This window comes from Ceratotherium simum, chromosome 3, assembly GCF_057802395.1.
Source record: "Ceratotherium simum simum isolate JZ-2026a chromosome 3, ASM5780239v1, whole genome shotgun sequence".
Lineage (NCBI taxonomy): Eukaryota > Metazoa > Chordata > Mammalia > Perissodactyla > Rhinocerotidae > Ceratotherium > Ceratotherium simum.
Window position 1 is genome coordinate 48121658 of NC_141902.1, and position 25480 is coordinate 48147137.

General features: G+C 53.5%; 1 protein-coding gene across 1 annotated transcript in view; it reads right to left on the reverse strand.

Annotated features, from left to right (window-relative positions):
- ONECUT1 (one cut homeobox 1) overlaps positions 1 to 10914 on the reverse strand; it is a 35114-nt gene extending 24200 nt beyond the window's left edge. The window contains exon 1 of the mRNA XM_004421595.3: positions 9619 to 10914. Coding sequence (XP_004421652.2) covers positions 9619 to 10726 — 1108 coding nt within the window. The 5' untranslated portion in view covers positions 10727 to 10914. The remainder of the gene's footprint in view (positions 1 to 9618) is intronic.
- Between the last annotated feature and the right edge of the window lie 14566 nt (positions 10915 to 25480).

Here is a 25480-nt window from a genome sequence, read left to right on the forward strand (position 1 = left end):
TGGCCCTCTGACAGGAGAGCCTGGCCTGAGACTCTGCTGAAGAGATGGGCCCCTGGGCCTTACACCTTGTTGAATCCTGACTTCAGGACGGCACTAAATTGAGATAAGAGACTTTGCTGTGGATACACAGTCATCAGAAAGCAATCAATCATAGAATATGGGACCTGGAAGGACCCTAAGGCTAAATCTTTCATTCTCCATTTAAGGAGACTAAGGCCCAGAAGTGTTAAATGACTTGAGTGCAAGAACCTGTATACTGGGCTCTTGATTCAGTCCAGGTTTTTTTTTTTTTTTTTTTTAATTTGTCCGTTTGTTTTAGTAATTTAAGATGGCATAACATGATCTGTTAAATTCATAATGACTGTAAATATTCAAATGACTGCCAATTTATTTTTTAAAGGCAGTTGTTAGACTTAAGTGACTGCCAAATTTGATAACTTTAGCTTCTTTGCTTATGAAGGAAATGGGGTAATATTAAATTTCAATGAGATAAATAGGGGAAAGACGCAATCTCCACAATAATGGTTTTCAATATGCAGATTTAACAAATATTAAAGACACGGATCTCCTGGACAAAATAATTCCCAATTTTCTGACTGATCATCCCCCCAGGCAGATGCTGGGCACTGCCTTAAGAAGCCATTTTTGTGAGGCAGGCAAACTTCAAATTCAGTAAGTTTAAATTCATCCTCCTCTTATGAGCTCTCAGAAGCTAGGAGCTGTTTGTGGACATTATGGCAAAATAGCCTCAGTAACCTGATAGTTTATAATCTCAGATGGCTTTACATGTGAATGTAGAAAAACCCTGAAAAGAGACCAATTTGCAGCGGAGGTGCTTAGCGCTCTTCAGAGTGTGCATAACAATCAAAGGTGGCATGATCCTGTGCAGAGGAATCTGTCCGCACACATCAGAGGCAGGAAAAGTGGAAATGGAGAGGGGAGAGGGACCGCTTAATAGGAAAGGTGTCTGTCTGAAGGGAAGTGGCTCGGAAGCCTACAGTGGAAAATCTCATTCTGGAACTGGCTCAGGAATCCGCCCCCCATCCCCTGCCCATCTGCCTCGGTCCTCTATCCCAAGAATGCATTTACCATTTAAAAATATCTTTTGGTTTAACAATGTCTGCAAGCTGGCCATAAAAGCTTTCTGTGAGCCGTTCCTCTTTAACGTCAGGATAGAACTCAGGAGCTGTTTATTACTTTAGGGTGGGGGGCGTGGAGAGAAAGAACACGGAGTAATTTTGCTCAGAATGCTGACCAAACGGTACTGAGGCACTCCTGGTGCAGGTTTTCCTCTTAGCAGTCATTTTAATCAGCACTTCCCCTATTTAATGAGCTTGTAGTGCCATTACATAATCACCCAGCTCACTGGATTAATGATGAAAAGAGGAACTGATTTTTCCAGTTGCATCATTTGAAGTAAATGTTAACTTTCTTTCTGAGTCCTTAGTTAACCGCATTAGTGTGACAAATATGTCTTTGTCTAGCATAAGTAATTAGAATTTAATCACTTTAACTGCATCTTAATTACCCCAAATGAATTGAAAGGACATTTAATAGCAAAGATTAAATTGCCTTAATGAACGATTTTTGTGACTCCATCAATACTTGAATCGCGTTAGCCTCTCCTCTCACGCACTTCTCCTGCAGTGAGGACGGGGGTCACTAGGTGGCGCGCTTCGCCCGTTTATTTATTTAATTTTCCCCATTGATCTGTTTTAGAAGACAACAGGAAAGAAAGCGAAAAGCACATAGTTTATTGTGTTCCTTTGATAACCTCTCTCTGGGACTATGAGATCATCACCAGATGCCAAAAGGAAAGCAGTGATTTCAGAAACTGTCGATTCTGAGTACCCTATGGCATATGCAAAGGAAGATGAGAAACACATGGATAACTGGAAACATGCAGTGTTTGACCGAAATTCTAAGTTGCCCTCTGGATGATTGCCAACATATACACAGAGTTTTAGTCAATTTATTATTTTTTAGTGCAGAGTCTTAAAATATGAGTAACAGGCAAGACAGGCACTGATGTGAAGCCAAGAAAGGTAATTGCTGTGCAAGTGCAGATCAGAACACCAAGCCTGAAAGGATGCAAGGTTTGGGCCTTTGGGCCCTCCTCCAGGCATGGGTCCCAATGGACCAGTCCTACCCACAGAACACATCTAATGAGATGGGTCTTGCCCATCAATAATTGTTTAAGTGAACAAATGGATAGGGAGACGCAGCTTCCATGTCTAGCTCTGTTACTGCCTTATATTTCCTCTGGCTGCTTCTTCAAAAGAGAGCAATAAAAAGTCTCTTACGAGTCTTGAGTAAAAAAGAAATAAGTTTCCATAAGTAACTCTTTGCGAGTCCCAGAGGGAAGATCCGCATTCTCTAATTTCAAGACTTTTATTATGCACAGACTTTCTAGATTGGGTGTTTATGACAGTGAATCAGATATTTCCACATTCTGGGTCCACTGACCCGGCGGACCTGTACTAGTAATAAAGGCACAGGGAGGAGGATCAGAGGGTTCTGGGCTTTGAGTTAGGAAAGCTGAGTTCAGGGCATCAGTGATTTCCAGCTGTGTTACCACAGGTAAGTTATTTAACCTCATTGAACAGAGAAACAGTGAAAATAATGGTAACTACCACATAAACTAGTAGCTCCCAAACTTTGCTGCACATTAAAATCACCTCAGAGCTCTTAAAAATTCCAATGCCCAGGTCATGCCCCATATAATTACAACAGAATATCTGGGATTTTAGCCAGGAATCATTGTTTTTTTTTAAAGATCCTTAAGTGATTCTAATGTGTAGCAAGATTTGGGAGCCACTGGAATAGATGGTAAGTATTAAATGAGAAAATCTGTGTGCTTAGCACAGTACCTAATAGAATGTGCACAACAGACATAAGCTCCTTCCTTATCAATTGCCATGACAAATCTGATGGATTGTATTTCAGGGTCTGGTTCTGTTCAGCTGTTGTCTTATCAAACTGTCTCACCTAAAGAAGAAAATTTCTTGAAGCTAATTTGTTCCAACTTTATGATAATGTAACATCTTTCAGGAGGAACATAATGTAGATGATTCTATAGCTAGATCCTGTGATAAAACATAAATTCATGTGTTTGTGTAAAAATAATCAGATTGTCTTGTGGTTGGTCTAGTCATCTAACCCAATCCTATCACTTCAGGAGGAAATTAAGCTTCATTAGTATTAACATACTTGTGTTAAAATAAAAACCTGTGCAAATCTATTGAAAGAAAATAGGAATTTATGATTGTGCATTAAATCATTCACATAGAAAATAAGTTTTTTCCTTTTACTGTACTCTGTGAGGCTGACACTTTTTATGTGGAAATAATGTGATTTTCTTCTCCCAAAGGGGCTTCTTCATCTTATTTAAATAGAGACATAATGAAAACAGTGTTTAATGAACACTCGCTGAATGCTTTTATCCAGAATTATAAGAAATCTATCCTCTAACTACCATGACTTCAATAAGACCCTCCTTCTGTTGCTACCCTAGGTTGGGGACCATTCAACTTTACCAAAAGTGGAAATTCTGCTGTTTTGATGGAGACTGAAATGAAACAAGTCATTTCTCATCCAATCCATCAAAGTTCCTTGGTTGATTTAAAATACTAAGTTAGTGTTTATTCCAATGTGTGGAGTTTACAAAGAGCACTGCTGAGCACTGTTACTTCAAGGGCAAGGTTTCTAACTGTGGATTTTGAGGAGCAAAACACCTGAGAACCCTCTTTTTAATTACCGACCTTCATTACACTTGAGGATTTTCTTTCTTACACGGAAATCAAGAATAAATTTTACCGATACACTCTGTAAGAACTATTTCTTCTGAGAACATTGGGTAGCAGTGTCTGTCTGATTAGCTGAATTTGCCATGAATGTGGAAATGATGACATCAAAACAGCTCGTGTAACAACCTCCTTAAAGACCTCGTAGATTAGAGATGACTATAGATTTTCCCCAGCACGGATCAAAGGGAGTGAATTGAACGTTTTTGCTTAATGATCCAACCCCTGTCACACCCATAGGGACTCGAATTCCGATTTTATAAGCAGGTGTGCACGTGCACTCAGAAGCACATAGAAAGCTGCCGGGGAAGGGAAGAAAGATCAACCACCTGATCCACGAGGATAGGTTTGGTCTTTTCGATTCCTTGACTGTGCCATTATATATGCCTGGCGGGGCCTCGTGATTTCTCATAAACTTTGGAATATTAGCTGTTAGTTTTCGTTTCCTCGCTATAACTCTTCAAAGGCATCCTAGCCACCTCCCAGGGGCGAAGAGAAACTAGACCAGGCGACGCGCCGGCGGGGCCCTGTCCAGGGTCCTGACACCGCACAACGGCTCCAAGCCTGTCTGCGAACGCCCTTTCACCCACCCCACATCGGAGGAAACAAAGACCTCCACGCTCAAAGCCTCAGGGCAGCCTCCTAACTCCACTCAGTTAGCTGGAAGGGGAAACAAGAAAACAAAGGAACCGTTAATCCGCCCTCCCGGTACAAAATCTCCCAGCCCCAACCTCCTACTTCAGAATCCCCTTCTCTACTCTGACCCCGCTTTTCTCAAATAAAAACATACCAGCAAAAGTACAATTCAGATAGAAAATCTAAACATGCATCTTGTTTAGAGATGTTAGAGCAGGGGTGTACTTTCTGGGGATGGCAACTTTATCTCATCAGTGGGGTAACACCGGGCATTGTTGGGGACCAAGATAGATCCACTTGGTATCCTTTTCTTCCTCCTCCACACCCTCTTCCTATCAAAATAGTTATCGTTTTGAAAATCACCAGGACAACGATATTCTAACAACAAAGCCGCAGCAAGCATCCCTTTCCTCTCGCAGCGGGTTGAACCACCGGGGCTTGCCCGGCGTCCGACCCTGGCGTCCCGTAGGGGGCGCGCGCAGCTATCTCAGCCCAGCCCGTCCGGCTACCGGGAGAAGGTGAGCCCAAATGGAGGGCATCAGGCAGGGCCGGAGTCCAGCTCCCCGCGGCGCGCTGAGGGCTCGGAGCTTCAAGATAAAGAAAGACGCACCCTGGGCTTTGAGTCGCTTTGCTGCTACAGCACAACTGTGCTATTGCTGGCACGGTCCTCCCAAGTGCCAGTTGCAAAATATTGATGGCAGGGCCGGGTCCGTAGTGACTGCCGCAGCCCTGGGCCGGGCGGGTAGCTCTGGCCGACCCTGATCGCCCTCTGGGCGCTTCCAAGGGGATCGGGGCTGCACCCGCTGGTGAGACAGCCTGCCGCCGTCGGAGCAGGCTGTGGGGTTTACTTGTCTCAGCTGGTGGCCTCGATGCGCTGACACCAGGGTCACCAGACAACAACCGACAGGCCTCCTCAAGTCCCAGAAGCAGGTTTCCCCACTCTGGTCAAACTATCGGCTCCAATCTTCACCACATACACACTTCTTCTTAACCCCATGCGTTCCTTCCTGTCCTCACTGGGGTTTGTGCTCCCTAGTGGGGACTGCAAGAGGGAACTATTGTCCCACACCCTCGAGGGGTCAGACATGCGCTGTGAGAAAGGCCCACGCAGAGCCTTCTGGGGATTGTCTCCTAGAGCGAGACCTTTTAGTTTCCTGCTCGGCAGGTGTGTGTGGGGTTCTCAGGCAACTCCTCCGGCGCGAGGCCACCATTCGGCCTGGGGGGGGGGGGATCTGAGACTCCTGGGCCTCCGCCTGACAACTGGCCAGTCCTTCCGCTACACTAGGCGGAGGCCACCCCAGGCCTTCGGAGGAGGAGCTCCCCACGGGCAGCCCCCTTGCCCCCGGGCTGCGAGGCGGACGCGGTCGGCCGCGCCCCGCCGGCCCTTTGTTCGCGCCGCAGTCGGCTGGGAGCAGCTGCACCGCGCGAGTCCCGCAGCGCCAAGACGCGGGCGCGACGGAACCAGTCCGCTCGGCGCCTTCTCCTCCTACTCTTGGGTACAGGAACCGCTCCCGTTCCTGCGTCCCACACACCCTCCTGGCTTTTCTCCCGGCCCAGGTGTCTTCGGGGACTGGAGAAGTGGGGTACCCAGGGCCCAGCATCGCACTCCTTCTGCTTGGCTCCCGTGCCCCAGGGAAGCGAGGGGACAGTTGAAATGTCACCCGCTGGGATAAATATTAACAAAAAGCAAATGGACTTGCGCGGGGGCCAGTTATCAATCAACCAGGCCACAAGGCCACTTATGGCAAACACAGCCCAGGTTGGTCCGGGCGAGACTTTCTCATGGCCACCTCCTGGCCGGACCCCTCCCCCGCGGGCTCAGGCTCTCCTCCAGGTTGCTCTGGGGCAAATCTTGGACAGGAAGGGGGCACAGAGAGTGCGGAGACCCAGCCGGCTCCCCCCGCACCATTCGGAGGTTTCCCGCCTCCAGGTTCCGCAGGGTCGGAGTAGCCCAGCACCCACCCCTTCCCGAACCTGGGGCCTGCGGGCCGCGCCTCCTGGGTCCGCGGTGCAACACCGGCTGGTGGGTGCGCGTAGCAGCCTCTTCCTGCGCAGGCAGCTTCCCTTCTGTGGCCGAAGCCTTCTGGAATCTTTAATTGGAAACTAATCTGCTCGCATCTTAATAGGCGCCCACGTCAGAGGCGGGGCACCCACCCTCAGGCACAGCCCAGCCCGCCTACCCTACCTGGGACAAGACGCGGCGCGAGTCTGGTTGCGCTCCGCTTTAATGGGGCAGCAGCAAGTATTACATAGAGGGAACATATATTGATTTTTTAAAGGTAGTTAATTTGGTAAGAATTTCCTCTTGTCTCTCGTCTTCCACCAGCCGATGTAATTTCGTAACGAGAAGGCATCTGCCCAACACGCTGCCACGCACGGAGGGCTTTGACCCTGCACAATAGGCTGAGCCGAGCCTGCGGTACAGCGAGGGAAGGAACCGACCTCCGTAGGCCCGGCCTCGCATCCGGTAGGGGCAAGGCTGAGCGGTCTTTGAGTGCAACAGCGAGCAGAGCTGCGAGGGGCACCTCTACACGGGAGCCTGCGGTGGGGAGGAGGCGGCAAGATCCCACAGCCTCGGCCAAGGTGCCCTGCAATCGTTTTAAGTCTCCTGTAGCCAGGCGGGGCCAACTAGAGATCATTTGGAGGGTTCAGGAGACAGCCTCACTTTTTTTTTTCCTAAATGAAAATGTTAACGGGACTGCTTAATGTTCTTCAGTGACTTAAAAATAGGTCGTGGCTTTTGCAGCGCAATGGGATTGCTCCGGGTTCGCCCTGCACGCGCCCGCGTCCCAGCCGTCCCCACCCTCTAATTCAGTTAAAGAAAAGAAAATGAAAGAGATGACGCTCCATCCGGGTCTTAGGACGCGGAGTCCGCTTGGGGTTTGGCGCCAAGTGAGTCTCCTGACAGAGTCTCGGATTTTCCTTTCTTTTCTCCCCGGGGAAAAGGCCACGTGCCTCGGGCCGAGCATGACTGGTCACCGGCTGCGGGGTGCCAGGCAGGCGCCCCTTCGATAACCTCTTGGGTCCCGGCAGCCCCGGCCGGCGCGCCGCTCGCGCCTCTCGTGTGCGGGTCGCAGTACTCCGACTCTCCCCTCATGAGCACTGCGGTGCCCGCGCGGGGAGGTCAGAGGGCGCTCGCGCAGGCAGGGCGCTACGCCGGGTTTCCAGGGCTCGGGAGTCGTCTCTGAACAAAACCTGTCAGTCTGTCTTTCCAGGGGTGACAGGAGGCAGTGGAGGGGGAGGGTCATTGAAGTCCCGAGCAAGCGCCTTCATGGGGTGGGGGGTGTATGGACCGAGCTTCCCCGGGGGCACCCCTCTCCATTTCCACCCACTTCCTCCACTCCCCCGCCCCTCGCCGGCCAGTGCGGGCACTGCCTCTGTAAAACGTCCTGAAGCCGGGGCTCGGGGCCGGCGTGGGCGTGTGAAAAGGCACCGAAGACCTCGGGCGCCGGCAGAGGCGGAGCAGTCCGGGAGAGGAGCAACCATTTAGCCCACCCCTTCTGGAACTTCAGCTGCCCTCGGGTCTCGGTCAGCCCACGGGGGGGCGATATGGTGGCTGCACACAGGGCTAGAGGGTGGAATCGAGGGAGCTCCAGAGCGCACCCCGTCAACCTGCCACTTCCCGCCGCCCCCGCAACCCCGCCTCGCCCGGCTTCCGGGCGCAGGCTGCCACAGCCCGCGTGAGGACTTTGCTTGGAGCCAACCAGCGCGGGGCCCGGCCGAGGCTCAGCCAGCGTGGCGCTGGGGCGGCGAGGCCACGAGCGCCCAGACCCCAGGAGAGCTTTAAGTCGCATCGGGGTTCGAGTCGCGAGCACGCTGGCACCCGCCTCCCTCTAGCTTCTCATTGGCCCGCACGAGGTGGGGGAGGGGGCTCTGGCCTCTCGCTTTGATTTTAGACTGTGAAACGGCTCAGTGCCCCCGGCTCTGAGCGGATTGACTGTCTCTCATTCTCCAGGGACGAATTAATGGAGAACGATCAGTTAATTAACAAACCCTCATTCCGGCTTTTACCTTTCTCTTCGCCAGGACTCAGGCTAAGGCGCAGGGCTGAGATTGAGGGGAGGGGGACATGGACCCAGGAGTCACTCAACTGAGCCTGGGTCTCATCAAACCCAGCCCGCCCTTGGCTGCACTAGGCTCTACCTCCCCTTGTGTCCTCCGCTCTAAGGGTCCCCGAATCCGGTCGAAATCTCCAGTGTAGTTCGGGCTGGGCTCAGCTGTACCCCCGGCCACTCGTCCGGCTGGAGCCTTCCCCGCACCTTGACCTAGAGAGGCTGGAGGAGCTAGGTACTGTGTCTGTGCAGCGCCGCCGGGACCTTCCCGCTCAAATCGGAAACACCCCGGCCTCGGGGTTTTGGGCCCGGGAGACCTCTGTTCGCTTACTTGGGGGTCATCCACACTCCCACCCCCTGCATTTTTCAGACGAAAAATCACGCAGAGGAATAAAACGAAATGCGAAGTCCTAAGCGAGTCGGCAGCGAAGGCGGTCCCTGGGCTCGGCTGAAACCTCCCTCACCCGGACCTCGGCACCTTCTGCCTCCCTCTCCTTTCCACAGCCGGTTACCAGCGCAGAGTGCGTGCTAACTCTTACACAGCGTCCGCGCCACACACTCACCGCCCCGCGGCTTCGGAACCTTTTGCCCAAGCTCTCGGAGTGCGCGCCCCCCGCCCCGCCCTGCTCCAATAGAGTGAACGCAGCGATTTCAGCCAAACATTGGTGGGCAACTCTGGCGCGCTCCAGCCCAGCGCCCGGGTGTGTGCCAGGGGTACTGGCTCGCAGCACCTGCGCGCAGTTCCACGCACTCGTCGCTTCCTTCTCCCCAAACACAGAGTGCCCAACCGAGAAGCGACGCACAGACCGTGTCCAGCCAGGTGCTGGGATTTCTCTCCGCCTCGGGCCGTGTGAGCTTCCCGCGCCGTCTGCGAGCACGAATGCGCCCCTGCAGTCGCCGAGGTCGAGCCGCTGAGCTCCCGGAGCCTTCCAAAGCCCATCGTCCTGGAGGAGGCGATCTGCTCCCGGGAGCCGTGCGCCGGCTCTCTCAGGCCCAGGGACACCTCCCCCCCTTAGGGAAAGGAGGACAGGATGAAGCGTGCCCAGCCCTCCTTCCCTCCCTCCTTCGGTCCCTTCTACTTCCCTATCCCTTATCTCCCCGAGCGCCCAGCTCCTTGGCCCGCTCACCTGCTAAGCGGAGCGCAGACATGCGCTGGAACTCGGGCTCCTGCAGCCACTTCCACATCCTCCGGAAGGTCTCTCGGCCGGACTTGAGTTTGCTCCAGGGTTTGGGGTTGCGCAGCAGGTCCGAGAGAGTCCCTTGGGAGCGGCAGAGCACCCTCTGCGCGAAGATGGCCTGTGGGATGCTGTAGCGCTTGAGCTCGGTGGTGATACGCTGCGCCACCTCTTTGGTATTGATCTCTTCCATCTGCCCTGAATTACTTCCATTGCTAACCTGCGCACCGGTCACCGAGGGGTTGGGCTCCCGGGCTGTGCCCAGGAGTTGCCCATGGCCCTGGGCGTTCAGGTGGGCGTGGGGGTGGTGCGGAGGAAGGCCGTTGATGGGCACCATGCCGGCCGAGGTGGGAGTGAGGTGCTGCTCCCCGTGACGGCCGAGCATGGCCGGGTGGTGGGCTTCGAAGCCGTTGGGGGTGAGCATCTTGTCGGTGGGCATGGCGGCGCCCGGGTGGGCATAGTGAGGGAGCCCTTGCTGGGAGTTGTGGATGCCGCCCAGACCGGAGCCAGAGAGGGGCGAGAGGCTCTGGCCCATGCCGGCCACGTCCTTGTGGTAGGGGGTATAGAGGTTATTCATGGATGTCAGCCCGCGCTCGTCCCGCATGAGGGTGAAGCTACCGCTCACGTTGCCCGCCAGGCGCTGGTGGTGGTGCGGGTGGTGGTGGTGGTGGTGGTGGTGGTGGTGATGGTGGGGGAACTTGTCCGAGACGGTGGAGATGGGCGGCAGCGGCTGCAGAGGGGTTAAGGTGGTGTAGGTGGTGGGCATGCTCATACCTGGGGGAGTCTCGCAGGCCATGGTCATGGTGGGGTGCAGGGGGCCGGCCAGGCTGTGCTCGGGGGCCCGGTGGTGGTGGTGGTAATCGCTGCCGCCGCCGCCGCCGTCCAGCAGGGACGCCATGCCCATGGAGCGCGGGTGCGCGGGGGGCAGGTGGCTGCCGCGGTGCGCCACGGAGCTTCGCGCGTGGGGGCTGCCGCCCAGCAGGTCGGCGGGGGCTGGAACCGGCTCATGGCTCACCCCGTGCAGCTCGCCGATCGCCTCCATGGTCAGCTGTGCGTTCATCGTGATCCGGGCGAGCGGGCGGCGGACACAACATCGATGAGGCCGGGCAGAGGCGGCGAAGAGCGCACGGAGTCCGGTGTTCACAGCGGCTGCCGGCGACTGTCGCCTTCCTTCCTTCCTTCCTCTCACTGTGGGGCTCTGTCTCCCTCTCTGTGTCTCGCCTTCCCTCTTGCCCCCACCTTTCCCTCTGCGTCCTAGGCTTTTTTTTAAATATTAATTTCCAAAAAGGATCCGCGCCGTTGGGCGAGCGCGGTGCCCCCAGCACGCCCGCCCCCGGCCCCCTCTCGCCCCTCTCCTTCTTAGAATTGTGAGGCCCCCGGCTCCCCTGACGCAGCCCGCGCGTCTTCCGCGGCTGCTGCCTGCCCGCGCCGCTGGCCAGCTCGAGCCATGGCTGGATTACTGTTGCTGAGCCTGTGGCAGCGTTTCCGCCGCCGCCGCTGCCGCCGCGGCCCGCCCTCACGCCGCCGGGCGCAGCGCGCAGGCGCGCGACTCGGCCCCGCCCCCGCGGCCCCCGCGCGCGCGGCCCGTGACGTGCCTGTACAAATGAAGGAGGGGGCCCGCGCCTCACTAGCGGCGCAGGGTGGCGGGGGAGCGGCGCGCGCCTGAGGAGGCCGCCGCGACCCCGAGAGAGTTGCGCCCCTCTCGGCTACCTGGCCCGGGTGGGCTCTCCTCCCAGCCCCGGGCCGCACTTGCCGGGCTCCCATCCCGGGTGGCGCGCTGTGCCTGGGGAGCCGTCGCCCCTCTCTCCAGTTGCTGTCTCCCGGCGCAGGTTGCCCGAGGAGCTGAGGACGGTGTCATCACTCCTTCCACCCTGGCCCACTAAGCTTTATTTCCTGGAGGGCTTCTGGGAGTCTGGGAGTCCGCGCTCGCCCCTTCCTCAGGTGCTTGTCCTTTTTGGGGGGAGGGGAGCAAATATTTTAAAAGCCTTGGTCAGCTTGGTGGCTGTTGACCTGGCAACCTCTGTCTTCCCTGATAATCCTCTGCCCACCTTTCCTCTTCCATGCGCTGGAGAGAGGAGCGCTCAGTGCCAAGAATCCCGGCCCGGGCCATACCTCGCTGTCCCCCGCCGCCTGGGTCCTTCTCCAGCTCGGTTGATAGTTAAGGCGGCGCGCCGGTTTCGCCAAGGACTCGGCGTGTGTGTGTGTGTGGGGGAGTGCCCTGCTGGGTTCCCATGTTAACTTCTGGGTGCTAGTGGGGCCGCCGCGGCTCGGGCGGTTCCTGCGGTAGCTCCGTGGCCCTCCTGTTAAAATCACCCAGAGGCCGCTGCTTGGGGGAACGACTGACGCCGGCAGGGTGGACCAGGCGCGCCGGTCTCCGCTTGGCCCGCAGGGACGCCCTCTTCCCGGCGTCCCCGCGAGAGGCCTCCAGATTTGAAAATCAATTCAGCTTCGGGCATAATTGTACGCTTCTCACAATCCGGAATCGAACCTGGTCCTTGGGCCTGGTGGGGACGCGTGGGGAGGCCCCCAGCACGGGACGTACACCCGGCCACCACATGCCGCGGCTTTCTTTCATTTACAAAAGAAAGGAAAAAAAAATCCGCGACAAAAGGCAGAGCCGTGTCCGCTTAGGGTGCTTTCATCCCCCAGAGAAAGGACAGATGTGCCCATTGTCCGGCCCTTGGCAGTTAGCACCGGGTCAGCCCCGAGCCTCAGCCCCAGGCAAGTGCTGGTCACAATGGGGGACTGCCTCTCAGAGCCTGGGTATCTGGGCCGGATATGGAACAGCGTGTGTGGCCTGCGCTGGGCCAAACTCAGCCTGTACGTTCCCAAGCTCGGGCACCGGCAGTGTCCCTACTGGAAATGTTCCCAGACCCTAGGAGAGGCCAGGGTTGGGGTGGTGGTAGTAGTGTTGGCTGGGTCCCCTAGGTAAAAGCTTGGGCCAGCCAACCCTTGGGTGAAACTTCCCACCAGCTAAGGCATGAGCAGGCCCATCTCTTTGCCCCGGTCCCTGCCACCACCAGGGCAACATTGTCATCCAGGTAGGTCAAGGCCAGTGGGTACAGTCAACATGACTTCCTTGAAAGTGGTCATGTCCCGGGATTGTTTAATCTGGATGGTTTCATCACCAGAGACACTCCTGTCTTGTGCAAACAATGCCTATGGAGGCCCTGGATATGGGAGTCCATCTCAATGGGCTTAGCATCTACCTACACAGTGAATGTTTAGGAATTTAAGGCCCCCAGAGAGGAAAGGTCTTTGGGACAAATACACTGACACAAAGGAACTCAGAAAACAAAATTATTCTATTTAAACATATCTACATCTATCTATTCATACACACATACACACAAGCATAAAACATATTTTCTGCCCAGTGGATCACAATATGTTGATGGGAAGCTACATCCTTGGTTCCTTATTGTTTCTGTTCTCTTTTCTTACAGGATTGAGCATGTGGCTCTCATATGAGACCAAACAATGGGTTAAAGTAGCAGGCAGCCCTTGAGCCAAACTGTTGTCTCCCCATATTGTAATCCTCCTGAAATGATTGATTTGCCCTTATGACAACTCTCTTCCCAAAAGGCAGTTTGTTAAAAGGAAGAAAGAAGTAAATACCACCAAGTGCACAAATTGTTCATGGTTTTCTCTCTGTGTAACTAATTAGGGACTTGATCCTGGAAACTCTCCTTCATGGGAGGCTCCCAGCTGAGCCCCTGGAGGCTACCTGAAGATGGCTGGGATCAGGTGAGCTCAGCACCCCCTACCCATCTCCCCCTTATGAAAAGGGGTCCTGGTTCAGTGTTGGTTTCTAAAGGAAAAGTCAGTCAACGGAAAGATCTGGATAAGTATTATATATGTTGGGCTAACACGTGTGCAGGACTTGCTTTGGTTGCAAATCTCCCTAATCTTTCTTGGCTATTCACACCTTTTATTTAACCATTGTTTTCTTGTAGTTGACTGAATTGCAGTGATTTCTCAGAAACATCTTATTCTTACTCGACCTCTTGGAAAATTTTCCTATTACTAAGGATGTGTGATGAGTGGGAAGGATGCTCTTAGGTCTAGTTAAGGTGAGTGTGCCTGTGTGTTGGAGGGACACGAGGCAGACTGCAACTGCTGGAAGGCTGGGATAGCCTTTTGTCATTTTGTCCCTCTCCTCCCTTCCCCCTTCCAGTGCCCAGCACAATGCCTGGCATCCATCAGGTCCACTGTGGGGGATGAAAGAATTAGAGACCAAGGAAGGAGCCCTTGAAACTACTTGGTTGGTCAAGTGTATGCAATTACAGGATGCTGCACAACTTGTTATAACAGCCAAGAACTTTGAGGAAGGGCCTATTGTCAGCTGGTTAGATTTTGAGTTGCTGCCAGTAACTTAAAGAAAAAAAAAATAGCGTCAATTATCACCACTATATTACATACATGTATATATTTAAGAAAAAGGGAAATAAGACTATCCACTGGATGCTTGTTGCTGGCAATATTTTCAGTGTGGAAACAAGGATTTCAGACTGCTTATTTTGTAAATGTCAGGGTGGTGGTGGTGGTGCTTGGACAGCGCTGGGTGGACTAGAGCTTGCCAAGTGACCCCACCAGGCTTAGAAAGAGAATGAGAATGTGGCCATTCCTCCAAATGCTGGCCACACAAGCTTCTCTGAGAACCTTGCCTCAGTTTCAGAGTTACTGCTTTAGTTCTCTTTGTGAGTGGAGATGTAACATATGGCCCAGTCTCAGTTTTCAAGACCATTCCAAAGAAATGTTTCTAGCCTCTCTGAGCCATCAAATGTTTACTTTCCATTTGTTGACCACACAAACAGCAAGACTGGGTGTCAGGGCAGATTCCTCCACCAAGAGCTCTAGGTAGAGGCTGACTCCTTAGTTAGAGCCTCAGAAGGTATTTCACCAGCATTTCTGATGTCTGTAGCAAGTCTAGAATTAAACTCCTTGTGAGGAACCATTTCTTTGGTGTCTGGCAACAGTAGGGCACTTGATAACTGTGGGGTGAAGGATTTGGTTCTGGGTGCTTCCTGCCAGGCTTCCTGTCTCCCTCCCACCATGGCAGAAATTTTATTCAGAAAATTGTTGTTGGCTTAAAATAGAACACCAAGAAATTCAGAAGGGGGTAGCCTGGTGATTCACTGTTGAAAACTATTTTTAAAAATTAGTCAATGACTTCACTCTCTGGGGACCAAGGAACTGGTAACCAATTATTCTAGCCTTCGTCAATCTTTGATCTTCTATTTAGCATATAGTTTTTATTCATCTGTTTGGTTAACTTTTTTTCTTCTTAAATTACAGTTTTTGCCCATGCCAATATATTATTTTTACTCTGTATTTTTGCACTCTCCTTTGTTCCATCTCCTACCCACCCCTTCCAAATCCCAAAGAGAAGATGCTCTGGTGAAGGGCTCTTGACAGCTCGTGCCAACCCCAGCTGACTCTGGGTTCTAGGAGATGCTGAGGGCGGCCAGGGCAGCGGTCCCAGAACATCGGACCCCGCTGCGAGCATTTCCGGTTACTTCCTCTCCTGGGCCACCGGATAAACCAGAGGCGGCTTCTTCTGGGTTTAAATCCGTTCCGGCGGTCGCCCACTTCAGCGAGGGCTTTTCAAGACCTCAAGCCGAAAGCGTTGACAGAAGAAGGGGGTGTTCTGGTGCCGGGGGGCCGCAGGAGTGGTCCAAGGCGTGAGGGGTCCAAGGATGACGCTCCGGCAGCAGAAACCCGCGTTGGACGCGGCCACCTCTATTCCCGGGGAGCTGGCCTTCTCTAGCCAATCCGTCAGTGGATTTTCTTTCTTGGTCTTATCTTCATATCGTTGAAATGTATTACAAAGGAGAACTGTGTGGGCCACGGCCGGCGACGAATTTTCCAGATTTGGGGCGGTGGTTAAGGCTTCTCTTCCGGCGCCTCAGCATCTGGGGCCCTGCTCTGGATTAGCCACGGGGGTAGAGGACGCCAGGGCCGGGGGTGGAGAGGACAGAAAGGGAGAAAGAGCCTTCGCGCTAGTGCAGGTCAGAGTGACCCGAAGTGAGGAAAACTCAGAGCGGAGGGCAAAGTCGGCTCACGACGGTGTCCAGGTGCACGGTCCTCCCACGCTGGAGGACAGGAAGGGCGGAAGTCGCGGGTCGCCGCCGGGCCGGGAGCCTCAGGCCGGCGGGGCGTGGCCCAGCCACCCCCAGCCGGGCCGGTTGCGGGCTCTGCGGCCGGGCGCGCGGCCCAGTTGGCGAGCTTCTCCGCAGCCTCGGAGGATAACGCTGACCCTGGCCCGAGAGCAGGTGCAGTTGGGAAGGAAAACTCTTTAAACAAATCATTTTGGTGTCTAATCAATTAGTGTTTTCGCAGTCAAGTACCATAGATTTAACAGAATAATCGTTACCGCCCTTGTCTTTATTTGACCCGCAGACACCTAGAAGATTTAAAAATGAAACGCCGGTGTTCTCGGCTCCCCACCCCTTGCCTGAGCCTCCCTCCAGGCCTGCTCGGCCCCCACCGGGCCTTTTGTTTTCTCCAGGCGGAGCCTCCTTTTTCCCTCCTTCCCTTCGTCTCTCCTTTCCCATTCACGCTTTTCCTTCTTTTCTTGCCGATCCGGCCTGTCCTCCTGCTTTGCACGTCTCCGCCTCCTCATCCCTTCCCACTCCGTGGCTGGCATGAGAACCAGCCTCCGGGCGTGGGACCCTTTGGGCTCTGGGCGAGCGCGCCTGCCCTTTGGCCCGAGCGCCATCCGGGCGCGGGATTATGGAGTCGTCAAGGGCCCAAAAGTCTTTTCCCGGACCCTCGCCCTCTAACCCTGAAGCTCACCCTCTCGCCCCCTCTTGGACCGTCCAAGGCCCAAGGGGTTCTTTGCGTGCCCTTTAACTTCAGTGGAGCTCGGAAAAGACCTTCACCGGCGCAGTGGGGTCTGCGTGCCTCGCGGGGTCTTGCCCCCAAAATGCGGTGACCTAGGGTGCAGGAGCAGGGATATGAAGAAAAGCTGAGAGTGCGGCTTTGGCCCCCAACCTGTGGGGCGAGGAAGCAGGGCTTGCGGGTGGCGGTTGGGGTGGGGGGTGTGTGTGTGGCGTCCCTGGGGACCGATGTGTGTGGGGATGTGTGTAGTACCCGAGGTACGCTTCTCTGGGTCGGGCCAGCGTCCAAGGTCCAGGAGTCGGGCAGGGAGGGTCTCCAGGCGCTTATGAATAGCTGCTCCTGTGTCTCCCTCCCCACCTCATGTCTTTTTTTCAGGCCTAACGGGTGTGGGTGCATGTGTGTGTCTGTGTGCTTGTTTTTGTGCGGGGGCGCCGGCTGTGCGCCCCGCCTGGCGTCAGGCCACCAACGCTGGGATGTGGGAGCCCTCAGCCCTGAGTGGAGACTCAAGAGGGTTCTAGGGATGGTCACCGGGTCCAGGAGACCTGCAGGCAGGGCTAGGAGGCTGTGGGGAAGATGGGCGGGCACGGTGAAGAATTTGGGGGGACCCTGGTGGCCAAGAACACCTCCACCTCTCAATTTCTCCAGTCATTTAACCCAGCCGAGAGGGGCGAGCCTGACACACCTGGGTAATGGGGGCGTTAAATACGGGCTGTAATTCTAAAAGAGGGGAGGAAGAGTGAGCTGGAGGTGAAGCAGCCGGCCTCTTCCCACACTGCCAGCCCCTGAGGGCCCCGACTGCTCCAAGCTGAGCCTGGATGGTCCGCCCCCCCCCCCACAACTGCCTCACAGTCCCGAGTCTCCGGCAGTCACCTGAGAAATTTCACTCTCAACAATAGATGATCATAATGTACTTGACTAATGCCTGTATTTTCCTGTTTAACATACATTAATCCAAGTAACAAAAAAATCAATATTGCTAACAATATTGCAAACAAATCCGAGTCTCTCACACAAAAACATTGTGTGATTTTCAGTCACTCCTACTCACTTGAATTTTGTTATTTCTAGCCAAGTGGTAGGTCCTGGCTAGCCTAGAATTCAGTCCTGGCTTTCAATAGCCTTTCTCTAAAAATCCTGTTTTTTTTTTTGTGAGGGGGGACCTGGGACCCTCCAAATCCCAGTCTCCTCCCTTCCCAAGGCCCTTTGAGGATTTGGAGTTTACCTCAAACTCAGTCCCTTCTGGCACCAGCGAATGCCTAAAGTCACTGCCCAAGACTTTAGATTTTGTTGTTTTCCCTGCTTAACAAAACTCCCCGGGTACAGCAGCCCCCAACCCCTGGGAGGGCTGGAGACGGCACACTCACTCTCCTCTCTAATCCATCCCCACTCTTGCCACCCGCAGCTAATCGCAGCCGGTGGTTCTTATTGGGAGTTTATTATGATTTTTATTAGGATTACTTTTAAAAATTGGTGTTTTCCACCTGGAAGGAACAAACCGGAGGGGCTGGCTAATGAAGGAACTTAGGTTTGCAAAACACTGTAAATAATTTAGTATTGTATTTCAAGGAAAAAAAATAGCTTTCTTAAATCATCCTCATAATATAAATTGCAGACTTACAGTATGGTACTGGTAAGTCTAAATTTTTAAAGGAGCAATATTCAAAGAGACATAGATGTCTGTATTAATTATTTATTCGCCGGTGCCTTCCTTCGTTTCTAACTTATTATTAATTAGGCGCCTCTAGTCTTTTGCAGAGCGCTCCACCGAGTCGGTTGCAGCTTTAAATATGAATTAAAAGCAAATCCAAGCTACTGTAATGCGAAAATTATTCCGTGTCTTGCATGGCAGAGATGAATAGCCACGTGGATCAATACCGTGAAACTCGGCTCGGAACGACAGAGTTATTGATAGCTTATATTAATGATGTTAATGATGGAAAAAGGAAAACAACGGCCCACCCGACTTAGAAACTTTTTAGTCGCTGAAACCCCGCAATAAAAACGGGAAGGGGGCATGAATCGGGCTTAAGTGTAATAAGAAAATTATTTATGAAACCGGATAAATGACTTCAGAGCCTTGATGCATTTGAACCTAACGCTCTCGGCTGCTGGCAGCCCCGGCTCCAGCTGGGGAGACCGCGAAAACCCCAAGCCGCGGGGAGCTGAGGGGCGGGGGCGCTGCGCCCGCCTTGGCAGCCTCCGGTTTGCCGCCCGCCTTCCCCAGTCCCCGCCGGGAGAGCCCCTGGGGCGCCGGTCACAGGTGCTTTTGGAATTTAGTAGAATGGGGCAGGCGCAAGGCCGGTCCCTGTTGTCCCGGCGGGGACGGTGAGGTGGTCAGCCGGGCCGGGCAGCCTGGACTTTGGCCGGCTTTCTTCACTGGTTCTCTTGGCACCCGCTTCCGGAGGGGCCAAATGCTTCGGGCTTGAGGACACAAGTTTGACTTTGCACTGCGGCCACCTGCCCATCTGGCCAAGGCTCTCGAGATCCCCCAAATGCAAACGGGTGGCTGGTGTCTGGGGTGGCGGGGGGGGGGGGGGGGGGCTTTGGATGGAAAGAAACTGCCCTAAACAGGGCACGGAAACTGGGAAAGTCGCACAGTCTCTTCCGTGCCCCAGAGGGTTCTTTACCAGGCACGGGGTTCACTGGGCGTTGGTATCCAGCGCCAGGCAAGCGTGGGATCCTCGAGGCTCGGTTTTCTGGGCGTGGGAAGGGGAATGAACGTGCTGGTTTGGGCCCTATCGCCGCGCAATTTGGCCTAGGCGCCCTCCCCGCCCCCCGCTGGTCCCAAATATCGACCCACTCTCCCTTTCTCTCTAGCAGAGGGCCACTGAGTGGCAGAGGTGGGGGGTGGGCGGCAGGGAGCGAAAGGTTAAATACTGACCCTGGAGGACGGCGGGAAAGGTCAGAGCCCGAGGGTCATTCGCAGGCCCGAGGTTTCATCTCTTTTTGCCCGGCGTAGATAGAGCCGCCAGGTCCCCTCCCCCACCCAGGCTCTTCGCCGATAGAATCGGCGAGGGGAGAGCAGGGAGGGTGACCCCTACCAGCCATGGCCCGGGTCTGCGGATCTTAGGGTAGCGGGTAGCGGGTGGGTCCCCGTCTGACATCGCGGTCCCGCGAGCCCTGAGTCTAGTATTTTGGATTGGAGTAGCAAGTTGGGGGGGGGCGTTTAATTTATGCTCGGGACTATCATTTGTTCTGAGTTTCAGGAGGGAGGAAAAGCCACTCGAAGCTGCAGGAATAGTCCCACATAGTCCACCAGGGCAATCGCAGTTTCCCACCGAAGGATGGGGTAATTTTGTATTTTTTTTTTGTGAGGAAGATTAGCCCTGAGCTAACATCCCATGCCAATCCTCCTCTTTTTTGCTGAGGAAGATTGGCCCTGGGCTAACATCCGTACCTATCTTCCTCTACTTTATATGGGACGCCACCCCAGCATGGCTTGACAAGCGGTGCATTGGTGCGCGGCCGGATCCGAACCGCCGAGCCCCAGACCGCCAAAGTGGAGCACCGCGCACTTCACTGCTGCGCCACCGGCCGGCCCCTGTATTTTTTCTTTATTAGGTCTTTTAAAATCTGTTTTTCCTCCTTCCTTTCCTTCCTTCCTCTCCTTCACCATCCTTTTCACTTCTCCTTTTCCCTTTTATTCTTTTATTTCTATCTTTCCCCCTTCCTTCCAGTTGTTCTTTCCTACCTCTCCTTTCTTATTTTCTCCTCCTTTCCCTTCTTCCTTCTCTTTCTTCCTTCTCTTTCTTTCTCTCCTTCCTTCCCTCCCTCTCTCCTTTCTTTCTTTCTTTTTCTTCCTTCCTTCCTTTCTTTTTTCCTCTTTCTTATTTTCTTTTCCGCAGCTTTTTTCCCTCGTTCCCTCCCTCCTTCTCTTCTTTCTATAGCTAGGTGGAGGCCCGGCCCACCTCTGCACCTTGAGACTTTCACATGAAACGCGCTAACTCCATTCTGCATGGACATCAAATAATCTCATTGGAAAAAGGAAAGGGGTGAGTGAGCACCAGCATGCGGAGGGAGCGCCGGCACCTCCCGGCCTTTCGCTGTGGCCTCCCCTGACACTTCCCAGCTGGGCCTTTGCAGGGTCCATGTCCCAGGCCGGCTCAGGGTCGCACCCCTTACCCAAGCTTGGGGCTCGGCATCCGAGGGTGTGCTCCTCTTGCTAACGCTCCCCACGGTGCCATCTGGGCCCCTGACATCAGCAAGATTTTTGGGTCATTGTTTTTATTTTTATTTGATTTTATTTTGAAAAAGAAAAATTAAACAAGTGAATCTCTGAGGCCATAACTCCTAAAAGCTCCAGCCAAGTCTTAAATCTATCCTGGGGTACCAGGGATGGCCCAGTTGAAACCATTATCTAGATAATTAGACAAAAACCCAACTTCCTGCCACCCAGGAAGAGCCCCCTCTTAACTATTCGGCTTCAAAGTCTACAATCAACTATGTGTTTTAGATAAGCGCTGGCTGTCATAGACGCTGTCTTATAGCCACACAATCTACCAGCAAATGGCCCTTCCTCGGAAAGGAAACACAACAGGCACTGCACAAAATCACTTGATTCTGGAAAAAAATCAATATCGAAATTAGGTTTATTGTCTGCCTATATGATAAAAAATGACAAAGTGTTGCCTTTTATTTTTATAAAAAGACGGAAGGCTGAACAAAATAATTTACTATCGAGTTCTGCTCGTTTCATTTGCCTGGCAAAACCTGGAGGAGACCGAAAGGGCAGCTGGGAAGTGCAGTGACAGAGCCAGAGGCCCCTTGCGCAGGGGTGAGCACGCCATCGCAGGAGATGTGTGCTGCTGTGTGTTCGAGGAGAATACATTTCCTAATCTCCCGTTTTCGGCAATGCCGGTCCAGCTGGGTAGTTCTCAGTTCTGCCTCGTTCCAAAGAAATGCTGGGCCATCTGTCCCTTGTCCCTAACGTCTTTAACTCAAACCCAGGTCCCAGGTCTTTTTCCCCAAAATAACTCTCAGGATGACGATGCTTTAATGGTTGCACGACCTCGGCAGCGCCAGAGCCTTCCTGGCTCGCTCAGCTGTGGCCTTCCAGATCCCTATCCAGCCACCCTGGATCTTTGATCCTATGAAGCACTGCCTCCGTCCCCATGTACATGTGTGCGTGTGCGTGTGTGTGTGGTCCGTTGCTGGGCCTGGATCAGGCTCCCTTCCCCAGAAGGCTCGCAGGGTTCCAGAGTCTGGGCTGCAATCATGAAAATGGGGTTTCCGAAAACTCTGTGGGGTGGATTCTCCAAGTGTGGTGGGCGGTGCCCACATTCGAGGAATATGACTGTACTGGGTGTGCGCTGGTTACACCAATGCCGGGGGTTATTTATCTACGTCAAAAACAAAGAGAAAAACCAAAAAAATCCACTGTGTGAATCTCAGCTTAAACTCCTCTCCCCTATTCCCTGACTCCCCAAAGCCGTGTTAGTATCTACCCCCATCTCTTGGCTGCCGCTCTTGGGTGAGAGTCCAGCGTGCACAGAGCACTCTCCCAACTGTTCACTGCCCAGTTCTAGAACGAAGTGGTTCCCAAAAGCGCGAGGGTTCATGGAATGCGGCCTGAGAGAGAGTGCGAATAGCTTCACACACACTTAGCACCATTAGGAAAATAACTACCAAGCCGGGTCCCTTAGAGCCCCAAATGTGCATTCCGATTTGGAGCTGGCACAGTTTAGAGGGCTGCACACCGCCGAGGACTCATTTGTTAAAGTAGTTAATGGGTCCTCCTTTCGTTCTGGAATGGCAGGGCTTATCTCCTGGTGGTTACAGAAATGAAACCCAACCAAACCTTCTCTTCCACGGAGTCCCTTGGGGCCTGGATCCTCCAAGGTCATCCTGGCCTCCTGGTAAAGCAGTAGTGGATTATTTGTTACTTGGAAATCAGACAGGCCCAGCTGGGTGCCCACGCGGGGCTAACAGTGGTGGGGCCCCATCAGCTCAGCTGCCACCTGCTGTGAGGCTCCACCTCTCCCTCTTCACCCCTGTCATGCTGGACCAGCACACCCTCGAGTCGGGTCACCTTTCCCACAGACCACGGAAGGGAAGCGGCGAGGGTGCGTGGGTCTTGAGAGGCAGGCCTGAGGAGGCCGCCTTGGGGAGGGGAAGGCAGCCAGAGGGTTGGGAGGCAGCTTGGGCCCCTTTCTTCGTGAAGGCAGATTCAGCCACCAGCTTCTCTGGGAACAAACACGGCCTCTCTTTTCCCCTTCCCAGTCCCTCCCTCCAGCTTCTTTTCCCAACTGGCCTCCCTCTCCAGCCTCGAGTGCCAGGAGGTGCCGGCAGAGGGTCAAAGGTTAGGTCTGGGTTTCTTCCCCGCACTGGCGTGAGCGTGAGCGTGAGCGTGAGCGAGGGAGTCACCAGGCCTGTCATTCCGGTCAGGACACCCATTGCAAACCAAAGAGAGAACAGATGTTGATCTCAGAGCTCCCTCCTCCCCTACTCAGCTGTCTTTGATGATGTGAGGTCTTGGGGGAGGGGGGCAGTTTAATTCAGGAAATTATATCAAGACCATAAAGTCACTCATCTGGATATTTTAGGGTTTTTTTGGGGGGAGGGGGGTTAATGATTTCTGTAGGTGTCCAAATTGGGGTGTTTTGAGCACAGGATTGACCACAGGAGCAGGCTTCCATTGTGTCGTTTCTGGTGCCCCAACCTTGGCCAGAACTGGAAAGAAGTTGCCAGAAGGAATCCAGGAGAGGCAAATGAATGCCCAGCTTTCCAAGGAGGCAGATCTGTTCCAAAGGGGCCGACCTTTCGCATGAGTGGGGGCAATGCTGGCCGAGTAAAAAGCAGATTTCTATGCATGTTCACGTGGCCCAATGTAATGAACACATCTCCATCAATTCCTTGAGGCAGAGGGCTCAATTTACTTGGGTTTTAGCCGAGGAACGTCCTCAGCCTCAGCTCTGACTGACTACAGAGCAGCCCAGTAGTTAGAATTCTCTCTCCAACGAAAGCGATAGTCAATAGAATTCTCGGTATCAAATGAGCAATAATTTGCTGTGGCTACATGCTGGATAATGAAAGATGTTAGCAGGATCAATAAAAAATGAAAACACTTTTACTTACATCTTGAGTTACTGTTTTAAGGGAGCGAGAGGGATGCAACAAACCCAAAGCTAGGTTCAGAGCCTCCCCACAACCCCCTCAGACCCACAAAGCTCTGTCACCACCAGACAGACTTCTTGCTGCCAGGGCCTCTACCTTCCTCCTTCTGTGTTCATGGGCATGTAGGTTATTTACATCATATTAACCCCTTAGAAACCTGTAATAATTTAACCTCAGGGTTTAAATTTTTTTTTTCTACAGCCAGAAATAAATTTTAAATTGTTTTCCATCAGGACTGAAGGTCACCTAACTGGCTGAGTTTACCAAAAAAGTAGGAAGGCATCCCAAAGCTGCATTGTCCTTTGAAATGCCTCAAAATGTGCATTTGACCAAGATACCTAGGAGGGCCTGTGTTGTTTGGCTGTGCATGCACAGGCAAAGGAATAGATTTAATTTCTTTCGATTTGTAATAGGTGGCCAATAAATCTGGAAAATTCAGACCTTAAACTCACTCTTTCCAGACTAGCTAATTCCTTCATCTTCTTCCACACTCATTTCGTCTGTTTAATTGGTTTTCTATTTGCATTGGGTTTATATGCACCCTCCAGTCTGCTTGTCTCACCATTCAATCCCAAACGCTCTCCTACATATCTAGTCCTTAAGAAACCTATTGTGAAACGGTCGGGAAAGCATTCTATATATTTTTTAAGATACCAAGACTTAAAACATGAGAAAAATATCCCGAGTGCTCTGCGTAAAACAGACGCAACGAAAAGCTCACAGCCAGACAGCTTCCAGCACCCCAACCAACACAAGCAAAGAACATCGGGAAATGCGTGTTTGGCTGCTTCTGTGGGTTTAAGAAGCCTACATTTTCTCACCACTTAAAAAAAAAAAAAAAGACACGAATTTAGCCGCCGCTTTATGCCCTCTGACCAGAGGACCCGATTGTGTCACGGAGATAACGGTCGGTGCTGCAAGCACAGTGGCCTGTGATCATCTTTAGCAGGTTTGTGCTGGATTTGGAGAGACAGCCTAGCGACCTGGGAGACAGAAAGCGGGATCTAGCCTAGGGAAGTGCAGACAAGTTCCAATTTGGGGATTTCTCCAGGCGAACGCATCTGGCTGGCCCCATTTCTACCACGCGCCCGAACGCAGGTGCGGTTCTGCCGCGGTACGCTGCTTCCCAGGAGAACCGCGCACAAACCTCGGACGCGAGCTCGTGTACCGGCTACCGCGCTGGGCACGCCCGGATATTTACACCCTGTTCGGGAGGCCTCCTCCCCGCCTTCATTTGCTACTTTCAACTCGCCAGGAGGACCTGTTAGCCGCGGAGGCTGGGAGGGGGGCGCCCCCCCTCGGCTCCCCGGCCGTGACGCGGCTGCTGTCCTCCGCCCTTGGCTCCCACCCTGTTTGCGTGGCCACAGGCTCAGCAGTGGACCAGCGTGGCTGGGCCCCTGGAGCCCCTGGCCCGGCCTACCCGCCCCCCCCGTCCCCCGCCACCATGCGCCTGTGAGACTGGCTTACCCCGGTGGGCGAGTCACGGTGCATTAGTGGATTTCATGGCAAGTTGCTTCTGTGACAAGAGATCAGGTTCGCGTTTGAGGATTTGCCCCCTAGGAGGGAGGGAAACGGGAGTCAATCTGCATAATTTCAAATGAGAAAGAAATCGGGAAACGGGAGAGCCTAATTTCAAGCCCCCTAGTTCCCCCCTCCCCTGGAACCTATAAGCCCCCCACCCCACCCCACTCCCACGGCAATGCACAGTAATTGTAATCGCACACGTCGCAGGTGATACCTTTTATTGCGCTCATTTTAAAGACAGGGACGGGATGGCCCCCTCGATGAAGCCTTTCTCGGCAGCCGGGCCCGGGGCCGATGGGTCAGTCAGGCCGCTCCTGGGCCCGCGGATTGCTGC